At 61.0% G+C, this 24163-nt stretch overlaps 1 protein-coding gene across 5 annotated transcripts; it reads right to left on the bottom strand.

Annotated features, from left to right (window-relative positions):
• Positions 1-1519: 1519 nt before the first annotated feature.
• Positions 1520-23271, bottom strand: EPS8L2 (EPS8 signaling adaptor L2). Of its 5 annotated transcripts, none has more exons than XM_055260033.2 (21): positions 23015-23271; positions 19919-20040; positions 19762-19817; positions 18882-18946; positions 9103-9264; positions 8538-8687; positions 8375-8454; positions 8094-8236; positions 7945-8015; positions 7632-7758; positions 7382-7470; positions 7213-7287; positions 6829-6977; positions 6573-6705; positions 5817-5929; positions 4355-4460; positions 3331-3450; positions 3060-3132; positions 2748-2928; positions 2481-2613; positions 1520-2337 (listed from the first exon to the last, which is right to left on the bottom strand). In XM_055260033.2, exons 2-21 carry the CDS (start codon positions 19960-19962, stop codon positions 2257-2259), a joined length of 2151 nt encoding a protein of 716 aa, XP_055116008.1. In that variant the 5' UTR covers positions 19963-20040; positions 23015-23271; the 3' UTR covers positions 1520-2256. The 5 variants fall into 5 exon arrangements, with proteins under 5 accessions (XP_055116008.1, XP_063486943.1, XP_063486944.1 ...); XM_063630873.1 differs by having other exon boundaries at positions 3262-3450; positions 23015-23187; XM_063630874.1 differs by lacking the exon at positions 23015-23271 and having other exon boundaries at positions 3262-3450; positions 19919-20270.
• Positions 23272-24163: the final 892 nt, after the last annotated feature.

Below are 24163 nucleotides of genomic sequence, written 5' to 3' on the forward strand. Positions count from 1 at the left end.
GCCGGGTGACCCTGTGCCCATCACCAGGCTGGTGGGGTCAGTGGTCCCATCTGCTCTTGAGGGGGTCACAGGAGGTGGCAGGAAGCCCCTTGGAAGAAACGGGAGGTAATTTCTGGAAGCCCAGAGGTCCAAGCAGACAGCTGGGGCCAGGGTGTCCCAGACTCAGGGCTCCTGGGGTGGGAGCCTGTTTGGGGCCTAGGGCTGGGATCTGGGGGCTGGAGTCTGGGGGTCTGGCTTCCTGGGGCCTCCTCAGCTGTGCAGGAGGCAGAGTGGGGCACAGCAGGTGGGGGGGGCTCTAAATGGGGCTGGGGGAGGTGGGCAGGGAGGGGGCTGAGGAAGCAGGTGTAGATCTGCGGCCCTCAGGAGCTGACCAGCCCAGCCTGGAGGCTGCATATGAAGCCCAGACCATCCTGGTGAAGGAAGGGCCCTGTTGCTGGGGGTGGTCGGGGAGTGGGCAGCCTCCTTCACTTCCAAGGCCTGGCATCCCAGGGCCCACAGAGGCCCCTTTTGGAGCAGATGCAGCCCCGGTATCTGTCCCCATCCTGAGGTGGTGGCTCAGAAGGCAGCGGGAGCTGCGGGTTGCAGGGAGGAGGGCCAGTGCCCCTGTCCCTCCCCTTTTCTTCTTGGGCCTGACTCTCTCTGCTGGGTCCATCTGACAGGGTGGGGGGGGGGGGGCGTTTTCCGGGGGCCTGGAGGAGTGGTGGTGGCCATCAAGCCCAGGTCGTGGCTCAGAGGGCACCAGACACTCCCTGCTGCCCCGACCGGACACTGTGGTTAAGACTTGGCCCAGTGTGGCCTGAACTGTGAGTCAGGGCTTCTGTGGCCTCGTGTCCAAGCCTGGCTGGGTGGTGGACCAGGCAAGGGACATGCGCCCTTCCCCCAGCCCAGCCCCACAGTCGCCCCTGCCCAGGCCAAGACCCCAGGACTGCGTCCCCGGATGCTCCGCACCAGGGTTGGGTTCACAGCTGCTATGGGGACACATGGGTTGTGGGTTGCCCCCTGCCACCAATCCAGGGCGAGGGCACCCCTAGCAGCCATCCACTGCAGCACATGGAGCGGCCGGCAGAGGGCACCAAAGGCCCCTCCAAGGGTGCGGCTCAGGTGGACGCCAGATGGGCGGTCAGGTGCCCCTCCCAGGCAGGGCGCTGAGTGTGGCCTGCTCCCCCTTCTCGGGAGCCTCCGTCAGCCTGGGCTAAAATCTCCAAATCCAGTTTTGGCCTTGCCCTCTGACTCATGGCCCTCCCGGGGCCTGCCGACCGTCTGGCTGAGCTGGCTCTGTCCCCACCGCTCCCACTAGGGTTGTGCCTAGGGAAAGCCGGGCTTGGGTGACAGGCTTTGGGCCTTCTGGTTGCCAGGCCTGGGAGGGCCACAGGAAGAGAAGTGGGCAGGGTCCCCTCTGGGCTCAGGGGCAGAGCAGCCTGGCTGATGACCGGTCCTCTGCCCCGCAGTGCTTAGAAAAGGTGCAATTTCCAGGGCCTCCAGGACCCACTCCCACTCCCAGGGAACTGAGACACACGGCTCCTGGGAGACTTAACTGATTTAATTGCTTAGCCCTGGTGCCTCAGCCACCTCTTATCTGTAGGGTGAGACTCAAGTCCAGGCACCAAGACACACCAGCATCCCCAACACCATGCGGGGATCATTGGCCTGAAACTTGGCCAGAGAAAGGTCCAGTCCTGGGCCTGTGAGGGTGGGTGCTGGGAGTGTCTGAAGCCGGCACGGTGTCCCCTGCATCCTCGGCCCTTGCAGGTGAAGCGTGTGTCATTCCCCCACTTTCCCCGGAATGGCAGCCACGGCCTCCTGCTGGAGCCCCTCCCACGCCCCCCTCAGGGAGCAGAGCCCCGCGTGTGTGTGGGGCTCAGCCTGGAGCTCCAGCCCACCCTGGGGGGTGGATGGATGTAGAAGTGGGTGGGGATGGGGGAGCATCACAGGGGCCAGGACCCCCCAGGTGCACAGGGGAGGCCAGAGAAAGAGGGACCAGCCCCAGGGAGTTCTGTGGCCTCAGGGGAGGGTGGACAAGGGGCCGGCACCACCAGGCGGCAGGTTTGGCTGAGATTGGTCTTGGTGTGGGCTGGGGCCTTGGGTACTGCTGGGCCTATGGATGGGCCTTGTGCCTCCGGACAGGGGCAGGAACCCCTAGCCAGCACCACACCCCCTCCATGTCGTTGGTACAAAATACATACACATATAAAAATAATACTCCATGCATTGCAGGTGGGCTTCCCCTCCGCAGGCCCCCGCCCACGGCAGCGGGGCCTAGCTGTCCTCCCCCCTCCTCTGATTCATGGAATGAAACTTGTTCATGAGTTCTTCCAGCTCCGACCCACTTTGCTGCTTCTAGGGAGGAGAAATGGGGGCATCCTCAGCCGAGAGTCCCACGGGTCCGGGTGCCGGCTTACCCCTTGCTCTGGGACCCCAGGAACCGGCGGGGGCGGGGAGGGGGCAGAAGGGGCGGGGCGCCGGAGTGCAGGCGGGCTCACCTCCAGGAAGGCCTTCTGCACGGTGAGCTGGCTGTACACGCGGACGCCCTCCTCGCCGCACACCTTCTTCAGCTCCTCCTTGTTGAGGGAGAAGAGCTGCGGCCCGGTCAGGATGCCCAGGTTCTCCACGATCCTGGGGGCGGGCGGGTGGGCGTCGGGGGCGCGCTGTGGGCGAGGCTGCCTGGCCCCCACCCCGACCGCTGCGCACCTTCGGCCGCGCCTCCCACCCCTCGCCCGGGCCCCTGCTCATCCCCCGTGTCCGCTCACCGCGGGCTGAAGGCCTTGGCTTCCAGCCAGGCGCGGACCTCGTCGGGACCCGACTCGTAGGTGAGCGGCTGGCTCACGGGCTGGCTGCGCTCCACGCGAAAGTGCCTCTGTGGCTGCGCCCTGATGTTGCTGATTTTCCGGATGAGCTCGTCGTTGACCTCGTCCATGTGCTGCATGAGCTCTGAGGGGGCGCGCGACTCAAGCCCGCCGCTGCCTTTACCCTGGCCCCGCCCCCGCCCCCGGGACCCCCCATACTTCCTCCCCCAGGTGGCCCTGGGCCCGGGACTCCCGCCTCGAAGCAGCAGCTCTCACCGTCTTTGTTCCCCGGGAAGCTTGGGGGCAGCTTGTGGGTCGGGCTGGCGGGGCCCCAGTACTTCTGACCGGCCTGCGGGGGCGGGGGGGCGATCAGGCTCCCCACGCTCCGCCCCCGCCTCCCAGCACCTGCCCGGGACCCCCCTACAGCCCCGGCCTGCGGACCAGCCCTTCCCTTCTGCCCAGGGAGCCCTGCACCTACCCCAGCCTCTCCAGCCGCGGGGCTGGCCTTCGGGCGGGGCTGCGACCCCAGCGACCCGCGCGGGCTCACCTGCTCGAAGGGGGCGCCGGCGTCCTCGGGCCGCGCCTCGCCTAGGATGTTGCAGGGCACGTACCCCGCCTGGCCGCTGCGGCTGCGCAGCTTCCACCACTGCCGGCCGTCCTCCAGCACCTGCGGGGCGTGCCGTCAGCTCCTCCCCACGCCAAGGCTCTGCGGGGCTGGGACCACCCGCTGGCGCCGCTTTACAGACGTCGGGGAGCGCCCTAGGGTCTGCCGGAGCCCCGCTTCGCTCCATCCTCTCCGCACCCGTTTCCACCCCTCCATCCCTCGCTGGGCTGCTCCTCCCCCACCCTGCCTCAGGGAGTCTGGGAGACCCTCTTTTTTTTTCCTGTGAGACAGGGTCTCACTCTGCCGCCCAGGCTGGAATGCAGTGGTGCAATCACTGCCCACTGCAGCCTTGACCTCCTGGGTTCAGGCGATCCCCCCACCTCAGCCTCCGGAGTAGCTGGGACCATAGGGGCACACCATCACATCCAGCTAATTTTTATATTTTTTTTGTAGAGATGGGGTTTCGAGGTGTTGCCCAGGCTTGTCTCGAGCTCATGGGCTAAAGGGATCCTGTCGCCTTGGCCTCCCAGTGCTGCGGTTACAGGCGTGAGCTGCCGAGCCAAGCTGTGGATGTGGCCCACTCCCGCCTAGCCTGCTCCACTTTCTGTCCCCCAGTGGGTGGCCTGGATTCCGGCTGGCAGATGCAGCCAGTGCAGATGTGGGGGCTCCTGGGTGGGTGTGAATGACAGGTCCCCGCTGGGTCCACGTGGTGCAGATGCTCCCCCCAGCCTGGCACAGGGGTCCCTGCATGCCTTTGGAGATCCCCAAGATGGGAAGGCCCCTCCAACAGGCTGGGGATCCTGATCAGAGCCCAAGGGTGGGGACCCTGGAGAAAGGGGCCGGCAGCTGTGCCCTGTCCTGGCATCACCCAGCCTGGCCCTAGACCGCTCTCCACCTCCCCTGGTAGCCCCTCCCTTGAAGCCCTGCCCTGTTTCCCCCTCTTGGACCCCCTCCTCCAGCCCCTCACCTCTAGGACCTCATCCTTGAGCACCGATAGCTCGTTGGCATTTCGGGCTGTGAAGTCGTACAGGATCTTGACGTACTTGGCCATGGCTGGTGTTGGCTGGTAGCCCCTGTGAGGAACAGGAGGGGCTGAGGCCCAGGCTGGTGGGACCTGGGCAGTGGCTGGGGGGCAGCAGCTTCCCAGGTGCACAACTGGCTGCCTCTTTTCTGCTCTGGAGGTCACCGTGGAGAGAGGCTGCCAGCAGCGTCAGCCCGGAATGGAAACTGTGACAGCCCCAGAGCTTTGGGGCCCTGCGTGAAGGCGGGGCAGGCAGGAGGTGGGCGTGGCGCAGGGGCCTGTGGCACAGCAAGGCTGGCCCATCCCAGGCCACCTCAGGGGTCTCCAGTCCAGCACCCCAGGGGAACCAGAGCCAGGGGCGTTCCTGGGAAACGCCAGGGTCACAGCTCCCCCCAGCTGGCTAATGAGGGCCAGTATGTCTTCAGAGCCATGACTCCTCTGAGGACTGAACACAGCCCAAATGGTCCAGTGGAGGATGGGTCTCAAGCTTCTCTCTGTGGGGTGGGACCTGCACCTCAAAAGCGTGTGGGGGCTGGCCTTGGCTGAGGGGTCCTGGCTTTGGCATGTAGCAGGCCTGTGGCTGTCACCTGGCCAGGCCGTCCGTCCTGGTCAGTGTGGCCCTGGTCATCAGGGCAGCTCCCGTGTCCAGGTGCTCAGGGAAATGAAGGGGCCATGGACTGTCAGGACAGGGCCAGGGTGGACAGACCAGGAGCTGAAGTCAAAGGGTGGAAATATTTTTAAGTGTGGTCCTAGACCAGGGACCACGGGAGCCAGGCTGACACTGTGGGCAAGGGGAGGCCATGCTTGCTTAGAAGATGGATTTCTGGGCCCCCTTTCCCCCAAAATTGAATCCTGGGGTGTGGCAGGGTCAGGGGCTTCTCATATAGATCCTGGACCAGGAATGAGCACAGAAGGGAAGAGGGGAGGCAAGGAAAGACGGGACTCCCCTAGTGCCATGGGCTTGTTCTTTGTCCTCTTTGGAAACTGTTGGGGCTGGGGGCTGGGGGTTGGGGGAGGGGAGAGGCTTCACTAGCCCAGAACCCCAGTCTCCTCTTTTGGCTGTACCAGAGGTTGGGCCTGAATCAGTCCCAACAGCCCCAACAGGGTGGTAGTGTTTGGTGAAACCACTCAAGTTCAGTGGTTTAGTAAGTTTCTAACCTTGGTTCTAAAACATACATGTGGATGCACAGAAAGAGCTGATATATTAGGGTAGAGAATTTGTGCATGACTTTTGAAATGTTTCCTTTATATGTCATGCAGTTGAAAACCGCTTCAAATCTGGACAAGTATTTTAAACCACTTGAACAATGCACTTGCCACCACCTGGTGGCAGCGTACCCATGTTTTTAGAGACTGTAGGTTCTGAAGGGTTTCACTTTAATGCTCCCTCACTTTGAGGGAGGCTTACCTGTGAGTATGTGGGGAGCTGGCTGGTGGTAGGGCATCCCCCGGGGGGGTGGGCTCTGAAGTGGGGCTGTGCTTCTGGGAGTTTCGTATGGACTGTCGGCTCACTGGACTCACCTGTGGGGAAGGTGGGCGGCCTGAGTTAGACATGGGGTGGGGCTGGGTCCCAGGACGAGGGGGCATAAGACAGGGGCTGGGCTAATGTCCTGTGACTGATGCACCACTGAGGGTGATGGAGCCTGATGCCCGGTGATGCCAGCATGTGCTGCCTCTCCTGGCAGGGGCTGGGGGCAGCTGAGCTGCAGCTGAAGGGGTGGTGAGTGGAAGTGGGCCCGGGAGGGGAGCTCTGGGGAGGGGTGGGTGTCGGGGCCGGGGAGGGGAGCTCTGGGGAGGGGTGGGTGTCGGGGCCGGGGAGGGGAGCTCTGGGGAGGGGTGGGTGTCGGGGCCGGGGAGGGGAGCTCTGGGGAGGGGTGGGTGTCGGGGCCGGGGAGGGGAGCTCTGGGGAGGGGTGGGTGTCTGGCTGGGGAGGGGAGCTCTGGGGGAGGGGTGGTGTTGGGGCTGTGGTGGGGTGAGTGGCTGGGGAGGAGGGCTCTGGGGAGGGGTGGGTGTCAGGGCTGGGGAGGGGAGCTCTGGGGAGGGGTGGTGTTGGGGCTGGGGAGGAGGGCTCTGGGGAGGGGTGGGTGTCAGGGCTGGGGAGGGGAGCTCTGGTGAGGGGAAGTGTTGGGGCTGGGGTGGGAATGGGGGCTGCTGGTGCTCTCACCTCCTCGATGGGGGCAGATGCCAGCCCCTCCACCTCCCAGGGGGCCTCCTGCAGCACATCCACGGGAGGCTCCCAGCCGCTGTGGAACTTGGGCACGTACTGGGGCACCTGGGGCTCCCGCGGCCACTCGGAGCTGGGGTGAGAGGTACTGAAGTCAGCCCTGCCCCTCCAGAACTGGCCCACACAGGACCCCTTGCTGGCCCCCATGCAGCTCTGGCTCCCCGTGAAGCCCCGGCACCGCTCCGCCCTGCCCTACCGGGGCCGCATCCAGCTCTCTCCCAGTGACTCCCACAGCAACATCTCCTTAGGGACCAGGTGGCCGCGCAGGAAGTCCACGGCATCTCGGGAGAGCAGTGGGCAGGAGACAGAGCGTGCGATGTCTGGGCCACCGCAGGTGTTGACGATCTGGGGCACAGTGAGGTACAGAAGGGACTAAGGCCCACAGACCCTGGCCCAGCAGCCCCGTAGCTCCACAGGCTGGCCCTCAGGAAGGGACTTTGGACCCCAGGGAGAGTGGCCACACAGCATGAACCGGGCTGCCCAAGGCGGGCACCTGCTGCCCCAACCCCGACCCCGGGGAGATGCTCCAGAGGCCTCTGGGCCCCCACCCTGCGCGCCCCTGCCGCCCGGCCCCAGGCACCAGGTCCAGAGGCCCGAAGAGGAAGTGCACAAGCTCCGCGGCGCTGGGGTTCTGGATGTGCTTCTGCAGCTTTGCCTGGGGGTGGGAACAAGTGAGCAGGGGCCGGGACGGGGCCTCCACCCTCCCCTCAGCACAGATGGCGGGGCGGGGCTGGGGCCACCAGACTCACCAGCAAGTTAATCGCCAGCTTGATTTTCTGGAAGCAGTCAATGAACTCGCCCTCAGAGGGGGGCCGTGCCCGCAGTGTGAGGACGCCCTCTGGCATGGGAGGCACCGTGTGAGCCGGGCTGGCCCTGGTCTCCCCAGCCCCTGCGCCTTCTGTCCCATGCAGGCCATCTGTGTGGGCTGGACCTTCCCCTACATCCATGAGTAGCCCGCATGGATGTCCCCGGCCCCGTCCCTGTCCCCATCCCCTGCACCTGCTGGCCCCTTTTTGCCCTTCTTCTTTCCCTTCTTCCGCTGGTTCAGCTGCTTGAAAGCCTCAGCCGCCTTCTGCAGCCGGTCCACAAACCACTCGATGTCGTCCAGGGTGCAGTTGAGGATTTGCTGGGGTCAGAGGGGGTCAGGGGTCAGCCTCAGACACTCCCCACCGACCCGCCCTGCTGCAGAGACAGCCCCACACCTTCAGAGGGGCAGCCACAGGCTGGGGACTGGCCGGAGGGACAGCAAGGACCAGTGTCCACTGCTGGGGGTGGGGAAGGGAGGGCCCACCTGCCAGGCCCGGGCACCCACCGTCTCCTTCTCTATCTTCTGAGCCAGCACGGCCCGCGGCTCCTCCTCCTGCGACTCCCGACGGCGGAAACCTGATGGGGGACACGGCGGCTGCTCACCGAGCCCCCTACAACGAGCCCTGTGGAGCCCCCTCCAGCCCCTCGGCCTACCTGGCTCGCTGAGTGGCACCTGCGGGCCCACGCGATTCTTGGCCTGCGGGGAGTCCCTGCCGCGGTGCTGGAAGGGGATGGGCGCCGGGCCCCGGGGAGGGGGCAGGATGGACTGCCGCTGCCGAATCTTCTCCTGGTGTCCCCTGGAGGGCGAGGGGGTCCTGCTCAGCCCCGCCGGGAACACACCTGACTCTCCCTCCCTGCCCGGCTCCTCCCCTCCCCTCCCCTCCCGGCTCCTCCCCTCCCCGCCCCCTGCGACCCCGCTCCGCCGGCTGCCCTACTTCAGGGTCTGCGGCCGCATCTTCTTGCCCAGCCGGCAGTCGGCCAACGCGCTCTCGATGTCCTCGTGCACCAGCTCTGCCTGGGAAAGCGGGCGTCAGGCGGCCAGGAGGGCGGGGCGCGGCGCTGCGGAGCCTCACCCAGCCCCGCCCGGCACCGCCTCACCTCCACCTCATCGCAGTGGAAGAAGTGGACATCAGGCTTGCTCTGCTCGGAGTCCTGGCACACGAGCAGCAGCACAGACGGGTAGCGCAGCTGGTTCAGGACCGTCTGGCTGCGCTGCACGGTGGGCAGCGGGAAGTTTTCCAGCTCCTCCTGCGGGGCACATCGCGCGGACACGACTCGCACCCGGGGTCTGGGTACTCTGGCAGGTAGTGGCCGGAGCTATGGGCACCCGCGAGGCACTGGCAGGGAGTGGCTGGAGCTGTGGACACGCCTGGAGCACAGGCCCCTCTGGCGCCGCTGGGGAATGGGCTCCCAAAGATAAGGACTAGGCCCCGGACAACCCCGCAGCTGTACAGCAAGGCTGACCCCGGCTTCCAAACTTCCCTGGACTCTCAGCTCTATGCGGCCCTCTCTGCCCACCCTCGTCCCATCCTCTTCCAGGGACCAGAATGATGGGGCATGGCCGGCCCTGCAGAGAGGACCGGCCGCACATCTGGGCTGCAGCCAGTGGCTGCCACCGCCTTTACCCACTGTGCTCCCTGTCCCCCGCGGCGCTGGGCCCCACCTGAGACTCAATGTCCAGCAGCCGCAGCGACTGGTCGTTCACCTGCAGCAGCATCTCCTGGGTCCAGATCTTCTCCTTGGAGCTCAGCTGCACCAGCTTCCGGATGGCATCGTCCACAGACGTGATGGCTTCACTCTTGTCCATGATGAATGTGGCCAGGTGCTGGGGGTGGGCGGGCGGTCACTGCTGGGCAGAGCCCTCCTTGTGTTGAAAGCCCAGTCCCCAGGGGCCACAGCCTGAAGGGCTGAGGGGCCACAGCCAACCCTGGGTAGGGGGCTAGAACGGGGACCGGCCCCGCCTTTGGTGGGGGGAGTCTCTATTCTGCCTTGGCAGGCACCTGTAGGGGCCATGCTTGTGTCCTGAAAATATCCTCAAAAGAATTCCAGCTGCTGCCCGGCCCCGCGCCACCGTCCTCACCCGCCCACCTCCTGGTGCAGGCTCAGCACCCGCCCACTGCATTGGCTGCGCCAGCCTCCCCAGCTCTCTTCCTTCTCAGATGTCACCTCTGTGGCCACCTGGCTACACTGCCAGCCGTCACCCCATCCTGACCTGCCCTAATTCCCTGAATCAGACCCAACGTTGCGCTGCACGTGGCGTGCTGTGCGTCCAGCGTGCTCGCTACTCCAAGGCACCGTTCCGGTTGCCACTTGCTAAGTTGTGTCCCCAGGTCCAGGGCAAAGCCTGGTGCACAGAGGACCCTTGACAAGTGTGTGCGGGATGCGCCCATCCCTGAGGATCTGCGGCCTGCCTGGCCCCTGCCCTGTGCCCTTCACTTCTCCTCTTTCCAGGCCTGGCCCAGGCCCCCTCCTCCAGCCAAGCTGCCCTGTTCGCTAAGTAAAACCCTCCCACGAAGGGTTGGCCGTTCAGTGCACAATGCTGGCACAGCTGGATAAACACTAACTTGAACTACGGGACAGTCAAAGACAACCACAAAACGCAAAACATAAAAGTTTGTGTGGCCGGGTGCGGTGGCTCACATCTGTCATTACAGCACTGTGGGAGGCCGAGGCGGGTGGATCACCTGAGATCAGGAGTTCGAGTCCAGCCTAGCCAACATGTTGAAACCCTGTCTCTACTAAAAATACAAAAAATTAGCCAGGCATTGTGGCGGGTGCCCGTAATCCCAGCTACTCGGGAAGCTGAGGTGGGAGAATCACTTGAACCCAGGAGGCAGAGGTTACAGTGAGCCAAGATTGCACCACTGCACTCCAGGCTGGGCAACAGAGCAAGACTCTGTCTCAAAAAAAAAAAAAAAAGGTCAGGCGCGGTGGTTCACGCCTGTAATCCCGCACTTTGGGAGGCCGAGGCAGGCGGATCACGAGGTCAGGACATCGAGACCATCCTGGCTAATAAGGTGAAACCCCGTCTCTACTAAAAATACAAAAAATTAGCTGGGCGTGATGGCAGGCGCCTGTAGGCCCAGCTACTCGGGAGGCTGAGGCAGGAGAATGGCGTGAATCCAGGAGGCGGAGCTTGCAGTGAGCTGAGATCGTGCCACTGCACTCCAGCCTGGGCGACAGAGTGAGACTCCATCTCAAAAAAAAAAAAAAATTAAATTAAAAAATTAGCCAGGTGTGGTGGTACATGCCTGTCGTCCCAGCTACTTGGGAGGCTGAAGTGGGAGGATTGCTTGAGCCCAGGAGGTCAAAGCTGCAGTGAACCATGTTCGTGCCACTGCACTTAGCCTGGGCAACAGAGAGAGACCCTGTCTCAAACTAAAAAAAAAAAAAAAAAAAAAAAAATTATTCAGAAACTCAAAGAAAAAATTGTAAGCAAACCCATTGAACAAAACAATTACAATTTGAAACTCTGAGCCTCTTTTATTTTAGTGTTTTGTCGGTTTGGCGGGGCTTTTTTTTTTTTTTTGAGACAGTCTCGCTCTGTCACCCATGCTGGAGTGCAGTGGTGCGATCTCGGCTCACTGCAAGCTCCGCCTCCCGGGTTCCCGCCATTCTCCTGCCTCAGCCTCTCCCAGTAGCTGGGACTACAGGCTCTGGCCACCACACCCGGCTAACTTTTTATTTTTTTATTTTTTTATTTTTAGTAGAGGCGGGGTTTCACCGTGGTCTCAATCTCCTGACCTCGTGATCCGCCCGCCTCGGCCTCCCAAAGTGCTGGGATTACAAGCGTGAGCCACCGCACCCGGCCTGTTTTTTTTTGTTTGTTTTTATTTTGTTTTTGAGACAGTCTCGCTCTGTCACCCAGGCTGGAATGCGGTGGCGTGATCTTGGCTCACTGCAAGCTCCGCCTCCCGGGTTCAAGTGATACTCCTGCTTCAGCTTCCCGAGTAGCTGGGATTATAGGCACCCACCACCACGCCCGACTAATTTTTGTATTTTTAGTAGAGACAAGGTTTCTCCATGTTGGCCAGAATGGTCTCAAACTACTGACTTCAGGTTATCTGCCCGCCTCAGCCTCCCAAAGTGCTGGGATTACAGGCGTGAGCCACCGCACCCAGCCTCTGTTTGGTTTTTGGTTAACTTTTTTTTTTTCTTTTTTTTGAAATGGAGTCTCACTCTGCTGCCCAGGCTGGAGTGCAGTGGCACAATCTTGGCTCACTGCAAGCTCTGCCTCCCGGGTTCATGCCATTCTCCTGCCTCAGCCTCCCGAGTAGCTGGGACTACAGGCGCCTGCCACCACGCCTGGCTAATTTTTTGTATTTTTAGTAGAGACGGGGTTTCACCATATTAGCCAGGATGGTCTCGATGTCCTGACCTCGTGATCCGCCCGCCTTGGCCTCTCAAAGTGCTGGGGTTACAGACGTGAGCCACTGCGCCCGGCCTATTTATTTTTTCTAGAGACAAGGGCTTGCTATGTTGCCCAGGCTGGTCTTGAACTCCTGGGCTGAAGCGATCCTCCTGCCTGTGCCTCCCAAAGTGCTGGGATTATAGGCATGACCCACCTTGCCCAGCCAGGAATTGTATTTTTTTTACCTATTCTATTGCCCAATACTAATAGTCATTGTGGGTTATACTTATGGGTTAGGATGTGGAGAAAGGGTGCCCTCATCCAGCACCTGCCCAGCCTCTCTGGGGAGAGGCCAGTGGCACCTCTAAAGCTGCACACACCATCCCCTCCCAATTCTACTACAGGTAATCTGCATACGTGCAAAATGTGGCATCGGTACCAGGTTGCTCAATGCAGAACTATTTGTAATAATAAAGACTGGACCCAGCCTACATGTCCATCAACAGGTTAAAGAAGTGGGCAGGTTCAACAGGTTACAGTGGGCACAGGGCCGGGCACGATGGCTCATGTCTGTAATCCAAGCACTTTGGGAGGCCAAGGCGGGTGGATCACAAGGTCAGGAGTTCGAGACCAGCCTGACCAATACGGTGAAACCCTGTCTGTACTAAAAATAAAAAATTAGCCCAGCGTGGTGGCGGGCGCCTGTAACCCCAGCTACTCAGGAGGCTGAGTTAAGAGAATTGCAGGCCGGGCACGGTGGCTCACGCTTGTAATCCCAGCACTTTGGGAGGCCGAGGCGGGCGGATCACGAGGTCAGGAGATCAAGACCGCGGTGAAACCCCGTCTCTACTAAAAATACAAAAAATTAGCCGGGCGTGGTGGCGGGCGCCTGTAGTCCCAGCTACTCGGAGAGGCTGAGGCAGGAGAATGGCGTGAACCCGGGAGGCGGAGCTTGCAGTGAGCCGAGATTGCGCCACTGCACTCCAGCCTGGGTGACAGAGTGAGACTCTGTCTCAAAAAAAAAAAAAAAAAAAAAAAAAAAAAGAGAATCGCTTGAACCCGGAAGGTAGAGATTGCAGTGAGCCGAGATCGTGCCATTGCATTCCGGCCTGGGCAACAGAGTCAGACTCTGTCTCAAAAAAAATAAAATAATAAAAAAATAAAATAAGTGGGCAGAAACACGCAAGGGACTATGAGGCTGCTCATCTCTCTGCGAGAGGCAGAGTAAAACCTGAAACACACAATACAACCAAACAAGAAAAACCAGGCTGCTGGGCCCAGAACAAGTCTCAGTAAATCTCGAGTGACTGCAACAGTACAAAATATGTTTTCTGATCATAACAGAATTAAGGTAGAAACCCACAATAAAAAGAAAACCAGAAAATCCCCAAATGTTTAGAAATAAAGCAACATATTTCTGAATAACCCATGCATCAAAGATGAAGTCACAAGAAAATTAGAAAGCATTCTGAACATACATATCACAATTTGTGGAATACAACTAAACCAGTGCTACGAGGGGAATGTAGAGCTTTCCATGAATATCTTAGAAAAGAAGAAAGACTTAAGATCAATGATCTAGCTGGGCACGGTGGCTCATGCCTGTAATCCCAGCACTTTGGGAGGCCAAGGAGGGCGGATCACTTGAGATCAGGAGTTTGAGACCAGCCTGGCCAACATGGCAAAACTCTTTTTTTTTTTTTTTTTGAGACGGAGTCTTGCTCTGTCACCCAGGCTGGAGTGCAGTGGCCCGATCTCGGCTCACTGCAAGCTCTGCCTCCCGGGTTCACGCCATTCTCCTGCCTGAGCCTCTCCGAGTAGCTGGGACTACAGGCGCCCGCCACCACGCCTGGCTAATTTTTTTGTATTTTTAGTAGAGACGGGGTTTCACTATGGTCTCGATCTCCTGACCTCGTGATCCGCCCGCCTCGGCCTCCCAAAGTGCTGGGATTACAAGCGTGAGCCACCGCGCCCGGCCCGGCAAAACTCTTGTCTGTACTGGAAATACAAAAATTATCCCAGCACTTTGGGAGGCTGAGGCGGGCAGATCACAAGGTCAGATCAAGACCATCCTGGCTAACACGGTGAAACCCTATCTCTACTAAAAATACAAAAAATTAGCCGGGTGGGGTGGCGTGCGCCTGTAGTCCCAGCTACTCAGGAGGCTGAGGCAGGAGAACGGCATGAACCCAGGAGGCAGAGCTTGCAGTGAGCCGAGATGGTGCCACTGCACTCCAGCCTGGGTGACAGAGCGAGACTCTGTCTCAAAAAAAAAAAAAAAAACAAAACACCACACAAAAATTAGCCAGGCATGGTGGTGCACTCCTGTAACCTCAGCTACTTGGGAGGCTGAGGCAGGAGAATCACTTGAACCCAGGAGGCAGAGGTTGCAGTGAGCTGAGATTGCACCAGTGCACTCCAGCCTGGGCGACAGAGCAAGACTCTATCTCAGAAAAAAAAAAAAAAAAAGATAAATAATCTAAGGTTTCACCTTAAGCAGGTAGGAAAAGTGAATCAATACCAGGCACGGTGGCTCACGCCTGGAATCCCAGCACTTTGGGAGGCCAAGGCAGGCGGATCACGAGGTCATGAGATCGAGACCATCCTGGCTAACACGGTGAAACCCCATCTCTACTAAAAATACAAAAAATTAGCCGGGTATGGTGGCAGGCGCCTGTAGTCCCAGCTACTCAGGAGGCTGAGGCAGGAGAATGGCATGAACCCAGGAAGCGGAGCTTGCAGTGAGTTGAGATCGTGCCACTGCACTCCAGCCTGGGTGACAGAGGGAGACTCCATCTCAAGAAAAAAGAAAAAGTGAATCAAATAAAACCCATGGTAAGTGGAAGGTAGAAGATTAAGAAGAGGTCAATGCACTTTACACAGACTATCAACAGCGACAAATCAACAGAGCCCAAAGTTAGTTATGAGAAGGTTAAAAAATTACAGACCAGTACCTCTAATGGACATCAACGCAAAACATCCCTAACAACAATATTACCACATCAGTCCCTCAACACAGGAAAAAGGATCACACACTTGGAATAAATGATTAGGCTGGTTCAACATTCAAAACAGTCAATCACTGTGGTCCAGTACATTGAGACTCTGTCTCAAAAAAAATAATAAAATAAAATAAAATAAATAAAATAAATAAAATAAAATAATGAAATGAAATGAAATGGATCCTGGCCCTAAACGCAAAAGCCTACACAGTGAAGCATCCAAAAGAAAACACAGGAACTGGCCGGGCACGGCGGCTCACGCCTGTAATCCCAGCACTTTGGGAGGCTAAGGCTGGTGGATCACCTGAGATCAGGAGTTTGAGACCAGCCCTGCCAACATGGTGAAACGCTGTCTCTGCTGAAAATACAAAAAATGAGCCGGGCATGGTGGTGGGCTCCTGTAATCCCAGATACTCAGGAGGCTGAGGCAGGAGAATTGCTTGAACCCAGGAGGTGGAGGTTGCAGTGAACCAAGATCGCGCCACTGCATTTCAGCCTGGGCGACACAGCAAAACTCCATCTCAAAAAAAAAAAAAAAGAAGAAGAAGAAAACACAGGAGCTTGCACAATGAATTCCTAATTTACAAAAAATAAAAGAAAACACAGAAGAAATCTCCAGAAATTTGGTCAAGGGATGACTTCTTAGGATACCAAAAACCCTAAGCCATAAAAGAAAAACACACACGAATGGATATCATAAAAATTAATTTCCACTTATCAAACCACAGTGATGGAGGCCGGACGCAGTGACTCAGTCCATCATCCCAGCACTTTGGGAGGCAGGTGGATCACCTGAGGTCAGGCGTTGGGGACCAGCCTGGCCAACATGGTGAAACCCCCATCTCTACTAAAAATACAAAAATTAGGCCAGGCGCGGTGGCTCACACCTGTAATCCTACCACTTTGGGAGGCTGAGGTGGGTGGATCACTCGAGGTTGGGAGTTCGAGACCAGCCTGGCCAACATGGTGAAACCCCATCTCTGCTAAAGATATAAAAAATTAGCTGGGCGTGGTGGTGCGTGCCTGTAATCCCAGGTACTGGGGAGGCTGAGGCAGGAGAATTGCTTGAACCCTTGGGGCGGAGGTTGCAGTGAACCAAGATCACGCCACTGCACTCCAGCCTGGGTGACAGAGCAAGACTCTGTCTCAAACACACAAACAAACAGAAACTGTGGTGATGAAGGCAGGCAGGTGTTGCCAGAGGTTGGGGGTGGCCACCAAGGTCGGGGATTCACAGGTTTGGAGCTATGGGGCTGATGGGTCTGACTGTGGTGGTAACAGAACCACACCCCCACATACACATGGCTTTTACTGTGTGATAATTTAGAAAAAAGCAAACCACGGACCCGGGCTCAGGTGCCTCCCTCCACTGTCAGGGCGGATCTGATCCGGCCTCCACCTGGCTGGAGAGACTTCCCACCAGACTCTCACCCTCTCTCTGGTCCCCAGTGTCCTCATCTGGGAGAGGCAGGAAAGCCCCACCCACCCTCCACTCCTCACTCTGTTGGCCTCTGGGCAGACTGGAAAGGCTCCTGCTGGCTGGGGGCCGGGCCAGGCCAGCTGGGGCCAAAGTCCAGGAGCCAGGCTGAGAGGCTCCAGCCTCCTCCCCCAGAGGGCAGAGTCCCTGAGAAAGGTGGTGGAGCTGCCCAGGAAGAGGGGACTAAAGAGAACTCGGCCACCGCTCCGTGCCTTCCCCTGGACAGTGAGCTGGCTGAAGTCACCAGCCTGGCTGTATGCAGGGTCTAGCTGCCCAGGCTGCTGGGAGGGCCCTGGTCACCCAGAACAGCCCAATTCAAGAGCTCAGGGACTTCTGATGGCTCTTTGGACCCATTGTACAGATGAGGAAACTGAGGCTCAAAGAATAGTGACCTGTCTCACCTCTGCAGGTGTGGAGGACAGCAAGGGGGAACCAGGGTGCCCTGTGGGCCCCCAGCCAGGGCTGTTTGTGGCAGAAAGGCCTGGCCCTGCAGGAGGACCCAGCTCCAGGCTCGCTTACCCTCCCTCCTTTTCCTAGTCCTGTAGGCTTGGACCACAACCAGGACCCCGGCTCGTACCCAGGCTCGGACCACAACCGGGACACCAGCTCGTACCCAGGCTCAGACCACAGCCAGGACCCCGGCTCGCACCCAGGCTCAGGCCACAACCGGGACACCGGCTCGTACCCAGGCGCAGGGGCCTTTTTTTTTTTTTTTTGAGACAGAGTCTTGCCCTGTCCGCTAGGCTGGAGTACACTGGCGCGATCTCGGCTCACTGCAACCTCCACCTCCCAGGTTCTAGGCATTCTCCTGTCTCAGCTTTCCAAGTAGCTGGGACTACAGGCTCCCACCACCACGTCCAGCTAAGTTTTGTATTTTTAGTAGAGATGGGGCTCCACCATGTTGGTCAGGCTGGTCTCGAACTCCTGACATCAGGTGATCCACCCGCCTCGGCCTCCCAAAGTGGTGGGATTACAGGTGTGAGCCACCGCGCCTGGCCCCCCCCTTTTTTTTTCTCTTTTTTGTGATGGTGTCTCGCTCTGTCGCCCATGCTGGAGTGCAGTGGTGTGATCTCGGCTCACTGCAACCTCCACCTCCCAGGTTCAAGTGATTCTCCTGCCTCAGCCTCCCGAGTAGCTAGGATTACAGGTATGCACCATGACGCCTGGCTAATTTTGTATTTTCAGTAGAGATGGGGTTTTGCCATGTTGGCCAGGCTGGTCTCGAACTCCTAACTCTAACCTCAAGTGATCCACCCACCTCAGCCTCCCAAAGTGCTGGGATTACAGGCGTGAGCCACCGCGCCTGGCCTAAGACTTTGTTGCCCAGGCTGCTGGACAGCCGTGGTGGGATCCTAGCTTGAACTCCTGGGCTCAAGCGATCCTCCTGCCTGAGCCTCCCAAGTAGCTGGACTACAAGCTCACACTACCAGGCCTGGCTAGGAGGTGGGAGGATTGCTCGAGTCTAGGAGTTTGAGACCAGCCTGGGCAACATAGGAAGACTTCCATCTCCACAAAAAAATAAAATAATTAGACGGGCATGGTGGTACCCGCCTGTAGGCCCAGCTACTGGGGAGGCTGCGGTGAGGGGGTCACTTGAGTCCAGGAGGCAGAGGCTGTAGTGAGTCAAGATCACGCCACTGCACTCCAGCCTGGGCACCTGGGTGACAGAGCTAGACCCTGTCTCAAAACGAAACAGAGAAAAGAGAGAGAGAGAAAGAAAGGAAGAAAGACACACACACGCACGCACACACACGCACACAAAACCCCCAAAAAACATATTTCCTGAGTTCTCCGTGTCAGTGAAACCGACCTAGGAGAATAGAAAAGCCGTCAGGCCTGGCGGCTGGTCCGGCGTGCAGGCAGCCCAGTCTGAGCCCTGAGAAGCAGCCCGGGCCTCCCTGAAGCCTCCATCAAGGGCGTCTTTGTTCTGCCTGCTCCCTCCCGATCCAGTTCCTTGTTTTGGGGCCAGGATGATCATTTCCTCCAGGGGCTCTTCCCATCCAGGGCTGTGCAGCAGCCACAGTGTTTTCCCAGCACACCCTGGGCTGCCTCACCCCCCAGACCGCGAGTTCCCAGGACTGGAACCAGAGGGGCGCTTTCCCCCACCCCGTGGCTGAGCCCGGAACAGTGCGGGCAGTTCTGGCTCTGGCCTTCCCTGGCCCCTGCAGGTGTCAGAACCTGGGCTGACCACTCCCCCTGGAGCGAGCTCGCCTGCCCCTTCCTTCCTCCCTTCCTCCCTTCCTCCCTGCCTCCCTCCCTTCCTTCCTCCCTTCCCTTCCTTCCTTCCTTCCTTCCTTCCTTCCTTCCTTCCTTCCTTCCTTCCCCTCCCTCCCTTCTCTCTCTCTCTCTTTCTCTTTCGTTTTGACACAGGGTCTAGCTCTGTCACCCAGGTACCCAGGCTGGAGTGCAGTGGCGCGATCTTGGCCCACTACAGCCTCCGCCTCCCGGGCTCAAGTGACCCCCTCGCCTCAGCCTCCCCAGTAGCTGGGCCTACAGGTGGGCACCACCATGCCCGTCTAATTATTTTATTTTTTGTGGAGACGAGAGCATGAGGACAGCCATGTCCTGAGGGTGCTCCCTGGGGGCGGGGCCTACCTGGGGCGGGGCCTTACCTGGACGTGGTACTGCGAGGTCTCGTGCATGATGACGTTGGAGTTGGAATACTTCTTCCTCTGCTCTGAACCGGGAGACACCAGTCACTCCCCCGACGGGCGGGACCCACAGCCTCCCGTCCAGTTGGGACTGGACCCACAAGGGAAGGTGGAGTCAAGCGGAGGGAGGCTGCTCTGTGGACCTCTTGGCCACCAGGAAGGATGTGGGTGTGAAATCAGGACCTGCAGGAAGCCCCCTCCCTCCCTCCAGGGAAGCCCCCTTGGAGAAGGACGCAGCTCGGAGAAGGCGACGGGCTTGCTCAGAGTGGGGACCGGGAGCCTGTGCCGGGCAGGTTCCTGTCCCAGAGGTTGAGGGGACAGAAAGGGGGTCCCACTCTGGACAGCCAGGTTTCTTCCCACTCTGAGAGCTGCCAGCTTCACTCTCCCTGCCCTCCCAGGGCTTCTCGCTTTCCAGACTAGGCACCTTGTCCAAAGACGTAAGCGAAGGGTGCATCTAGCTAGGGAGAGGGCAGGGTCGTCTCTGGGGAAGGGTGGCGGGGGGAAGTGGGGGCTGGCCAGGCCCCCCTCCTGGAGCAGACACCTGGCGGCTCATCCTGCCTGAATCCCCCTGTGATCAGGTTGCAGCAAGAAGTGCAGCGGAATCAATATTGATGCTCCCTGAATTATTAGTAAAGGCCTCTCCCCTTACGGGTGTGGGGGAGGGGATCCAGTGGCCAGGAGCTTTCGGAAGGTTGATTAGGGTCCAGAGGCCTCCCTGGGCACCCAGGGATCCCCTGGGCCAGGCCAGGCACAGCTATGGGGCACGAGCGGCTGGCCCTCGCCTGGATGCAGTGCCCATTTCTCCCCTGTGACGTCCAGCCAGTTCTCAAACCTCACTCACCAAACAGGTCCTTGGGGCTCATCTTGGCCACACCGTCGGACCGGCCCAGGCTGCCACTGCAGGGGAGGGGCTGTCAGGGCAGGACCGAACTGCACCCCTCCCTGGGGACTGTTTGGAGGGTGAGGGTGGGGTATTCGGGATGGGTGTGGGGGCTCACTTGGTGGCACCCGGGCAGCAGCTCATGGCCCCGGACTGGCTCATGGTGTCCTGGGTGGCGGCCAGCGGGAGAAGGGCAGACCTCAGTGTGGCCCCGGTCTGAGGTCAGTGCCTGTCCCACACCTGGGTGGACAGAGGGGCTGCGCTGACACTTCCTCCGGCCTGGCTGGTTCCTCCTTTCCTTCCCTGGGCCAGAGCCCTGACTGGCCTGGCCTGGGCGGGGGTCCCTTGGGAGGCAGAGCCCCTGCCCGAAATCCCAGTTGGCCCCACGTCCCAGTTGGCAGTCGATCAGCCTCGTCATGCCCCAGACCCTAGGTGCTCCACAGGGACCCCCAGAGGCTGACTGGGAGGCTCTGACAAGGGCCCTGGGGGGAGAAGGCGCCTTCCAAGCTGGGCAGCATCGAGTTTAAGGCCCTGGTGCGGGGGGGTGGGTGCGGTGGGATGGGTAAGGGGAGGGGGACGAGGTGGGGGTGTGGTGGGGGTTGGGGGAGGGCGGGTGGGAGCTGCAGAACAGCAGAAGAGGTGAGGCTGGAGCTGGGGGTAGGTCCTGAAGTCCAGAGGGAGCCCGGCTCTAGCCGCCACTCCTGCCCCACCCTAGGCCTGCACCCCAAGGGGCTCCTGCACCCGCATGTGGACTTGCCACCCACGCATGCCACCTCTGTCCAGGCCCCAGCAAAGAGGCCGGCCCTTGGCTCTTTCTTGGGCCTGGGAGACCTGGCAGGGGAGAGGCCGTGTGGGCAGGAAACCCTGGGGTCCCTGGGGTGCGGCGTTTCCTCACCACGAGGGCAGGGATGTGGCCAGGCGGCCAGCGCAGAACCCTTGGCAGCAGCCAAGCCCAGGGGAGGGACTGGAGGGCAGATGTGGTGGGGGCTGAGACTGGGAGCCAGTCCAGTGGCCCCAACACACAGTATCACTCCCCTCCAACGAGGTAGGGTGGCTACAGGGCAGGCAACTTGGCACCTCTGGCCTCCCCAGGGGCAGAATCCCCAGAGCCTGTCTCTGGGTTCCTAGCGCTGACCTCTCCCCCGAGCATTTTGGGGAAATTAAGGCCCAGCTGCCAGGGCAGGCAGGTGGGTCTGATTTGGGCTGGACCCTAGGGCCTTCCTGGGGGGATGGACAGAGCCTGATGGCCCTGAACCAGGCTGACTTGTCCCAAGGGGACTATGCCCTGTGGGGACCTGGCTGTTCTGTGGCTCTGTGGTCAGCTCCCCACAGGTCCACACCATCCGCCTCCTGCCAGGGCCACAGGGCCGTCCCCTGTGGCTTCAGAGTTTGGGTCTGCCAGGGTGGGGGTCACCAGCCACCGCTGTTGGTATGGAGGGTCAAGGGAGTGGCCCGGAGCACCTGGGACTTTCTGGTTCGACCAGGTCTGGCCTAGTGGGAGGGTCTGGGAGGCCCAGGGGCACTGCCTCTGACACGAGGGGCTGGGTGCACCAAGGGGGCATGGCCACTTCCTCCATCCATCTATCCGTGGAGAATGTCTGGAATGTTCACAGGCTCAGTGGCAAGCCCGAGTGTTTGCTTAATGGGATTCCTGGCGGGCTCCACCAAGGGCGCCAGGCACGTGTGTCCAGGCACACACCTGGGTGAGACACCAATGCACCCCTGCAGACTCAGGCCTGCGGGCACGCAAACACGGAGGGCCGTGACACACGACCCCCCGGGGAAGGCCAGGAACCTGGCCTTCGGTTGCCTGCAGGGCATGGGGGACCTCAGGCCCAGGCAGGGCCGGGCAGCAGTGGGGTGGGTCCAGGTGTGGTGTCTGGGTCTGAAACACCTGGGTATGGGGCTGCCTCCTGACCTGTGGGAGCCCGGCCCCCCTGGGGAGGCTTCTTTGGCCCACTGGGGGCGGGGACGAAGCCGTGGAAGCCCAGGCTGCACTTTGTACTATGGTCATTTTCCCGGTGTGAAGTGAGGCAGAGCGGGGTGTCCGGTCAGTTGGGCTGTGGAGGGGAGGAGGTCCCAGCAGGGCAGGAGGGTAGAGGGACGGGCTCCAAGTTCAAATTCCAGCTCCAAGTGCTGAGTGACCTTGGGGAGGGGTCAGCTGAGTCACAGGGGCTCCACGCTGTCCTCATGGGCACGGGGTGGAGCCCTGGAATGGGGGGCCCTCAGGCCCTGGCCGTGTCCTGGTTTGGAAGCTATGGCTTGAGGGAGGAAGGGATAGACTGGGGACGCTGAGGGTGGGAAAGGAGACCAAGGCAGGCGGAGAAGGCCCGGTGGGAGCGCTGTGCCAACAAGGCCTGGGTGCTAAGCAGGCCCAGGAGAGGCTGGGACCGAGGAGGGGCCGCCGCCAGCTGGGTCTGCCTCCCAGCACAGCCGCCCCGGGACTGAGCACGGGGTGGGTGGGGGCAGAGGTGCAGGCATGCCCGGCCCTGCCTCCCACTCCCCTGCCACCAGGGACACCCCACAGCAAGGGGCAATGCCAGGCGGCTGGACCCAGGGACCAGGAATTTAGGATGGCTGAAGTTCGCATGCCCACAGGCTCCTGCCAGCCCACCTTCCTGCCTCGCCTGGCAAGGCCTCTGCAGCCCCTGTCCCAGCCTCCCCTCCTCCCTGAAACTCCCACCCCCAACCCTGACCTGGAGACTGACCCAGCTGGTGCTTCCCAGCCACTGGTTTCCTTCTGGGCTCCGACACCCAGGAAGTGCCTCCTGGCTCCGGCCCACAGGGAGTGGGTGTGCAGTGCTACCTCCACAGTCAGGCCCTCGGGAGGGTCCTGCTGCCCACAGAACCGGGAGAAGTCTCCCTACCACCAGCGCTCTCCAGACGCAGGAATTGCCCCTACCAAGCCCCAGAGCTGGGAGTGGGCAGGACGGGGCAGGTGAGTCACCCATCGCTGGCTTACAAATATCCTTGCTCGCTGGCCGCCGCCCAGGACCGACGGGGACAGGCCGGGCTGCAGCAGGACCCGTCCAGGAGAGGTGGGGACTCTGCCAGGCCCCCAGCCCCTTGCCCCGCGCCCAGCCGCTCTCCAAGTGCCCCGCGCCCTGTGACGCCGCGTTTGTCCCGGTGTCCTGAACCAGAAGCCCCGCGTCCCATCGTCATCGGGTAAACTGAGGCCCAGGCGGGCGCGCTCCCCCGTGTCCGCAGCGCTCACCTGCCTCCGGTGCCCCGCGCTCGGCCTGTCCCCTCGGCGCTCGCCCGTGCGTCCGTCTGTTCGCGCCTCGGCCGCGGCGCCAGTTCTCCCGCGGGCGGGTGGGACGCTCGGCGGGGCCGGGCCGGGGCGGGGCCGGGAGAGGAGGAACCTGAGCGACAGGTTGCGGAGTCACCGGAGAGCGGGCGGGCGCGCGGGGGAGGAGGGCGTGGGATGGAGGCGCCCCCGCCGGCCTCGGACCCAGCTCCGCCCCGCCCCCGGCCCCGCCTGGGCTCCAGCCGCAGCCCTCCTCGTCCTCCCCAACACCCGCCTGGGGTGCCCCTCCGCGGGCCTCGCCTCTAGAGCTGGGGCGCTGGGGACAGGCGGGGATGAGCAGGGCAGGGCCTAGCTGCGCCCCAGCAGGCCGGGGGACGGGCGGGACGCTGCCAATGGGACTTCGGGGGCAGGGCTGGCGCCATGCTGGGGAGGGCTCCAGCCCTGGGGAGGTCAGAGCCTCCGCCGGGCCAGGTGCACCCCTCAGGTGCCCCAGGTGTGGAGCAGAGTCGCTTCCCTTAGCGGGCCCACCCCAGGCCGAGGGAAGCTGGGGCAGAGGCTTCAGTGAGTGAGTGGGTGTCAGGCAGGACCCAACCACGCCCACCCCAGGCCTGGAGCCCTGAGCTCACAGTGAAGGGGCTCCTCCAGGGCCCCCTTTCTGCCCAGCCTGGACACTGAGGGATGGGGTGTCGGGGGAGGTGGGGACACCTCAGGCCCTCTCAGGATGCCTCTCTCCTTGCACTGCCCCGTGGTCAGGCCCAGGCCCCACCCTCTGCCCACCACGAGGGGACTGTCTGGTTCTGTCCTCATCTATCTGGCTCCCAGGATGGCCCTTCTGCCCAGCTGCTCTGACTGCTCAGAACAGGGCCAGGGTGCAGCGGACACAGAGGGTAGCACCGGCTGCCACAGCAGTAAACTGGACAAGGAGGGGGTGAAGGGGCACAGGGTGCCCCAGGCCCATGCAGAGACCCAAGGCTCTGGCTGCTGGTCCTGGGTAGGGGTGGGAATGAGTGTGGCCAAGAGTCTGGGTCCCCGGGCTGTGGTCCCAGAGGGGCAGGGCCATCGTGTTTACCCTGGGCTGGCCAGAGCACTTCCTGGGGAGGCACCATAGGTGAGCTC

Source organism: Symphalangus syndactylus, chromosome 21 (genome assembly GCF_028878055.3).
Source record: "Symphalangus syndactylus isolate Jambi chromosome 21, NHGRI_mSymSyn1-v2.1_pri, whole genome shotgun sequence".
In the NCBI taxonomy this organism is placed as follows: domain Eukaryota; kingdom Metazoa; phylum Chordata; class Mammalia; order Primates; family Hylobatidae; genus Symphalangus; species Symphalangus syndactylus.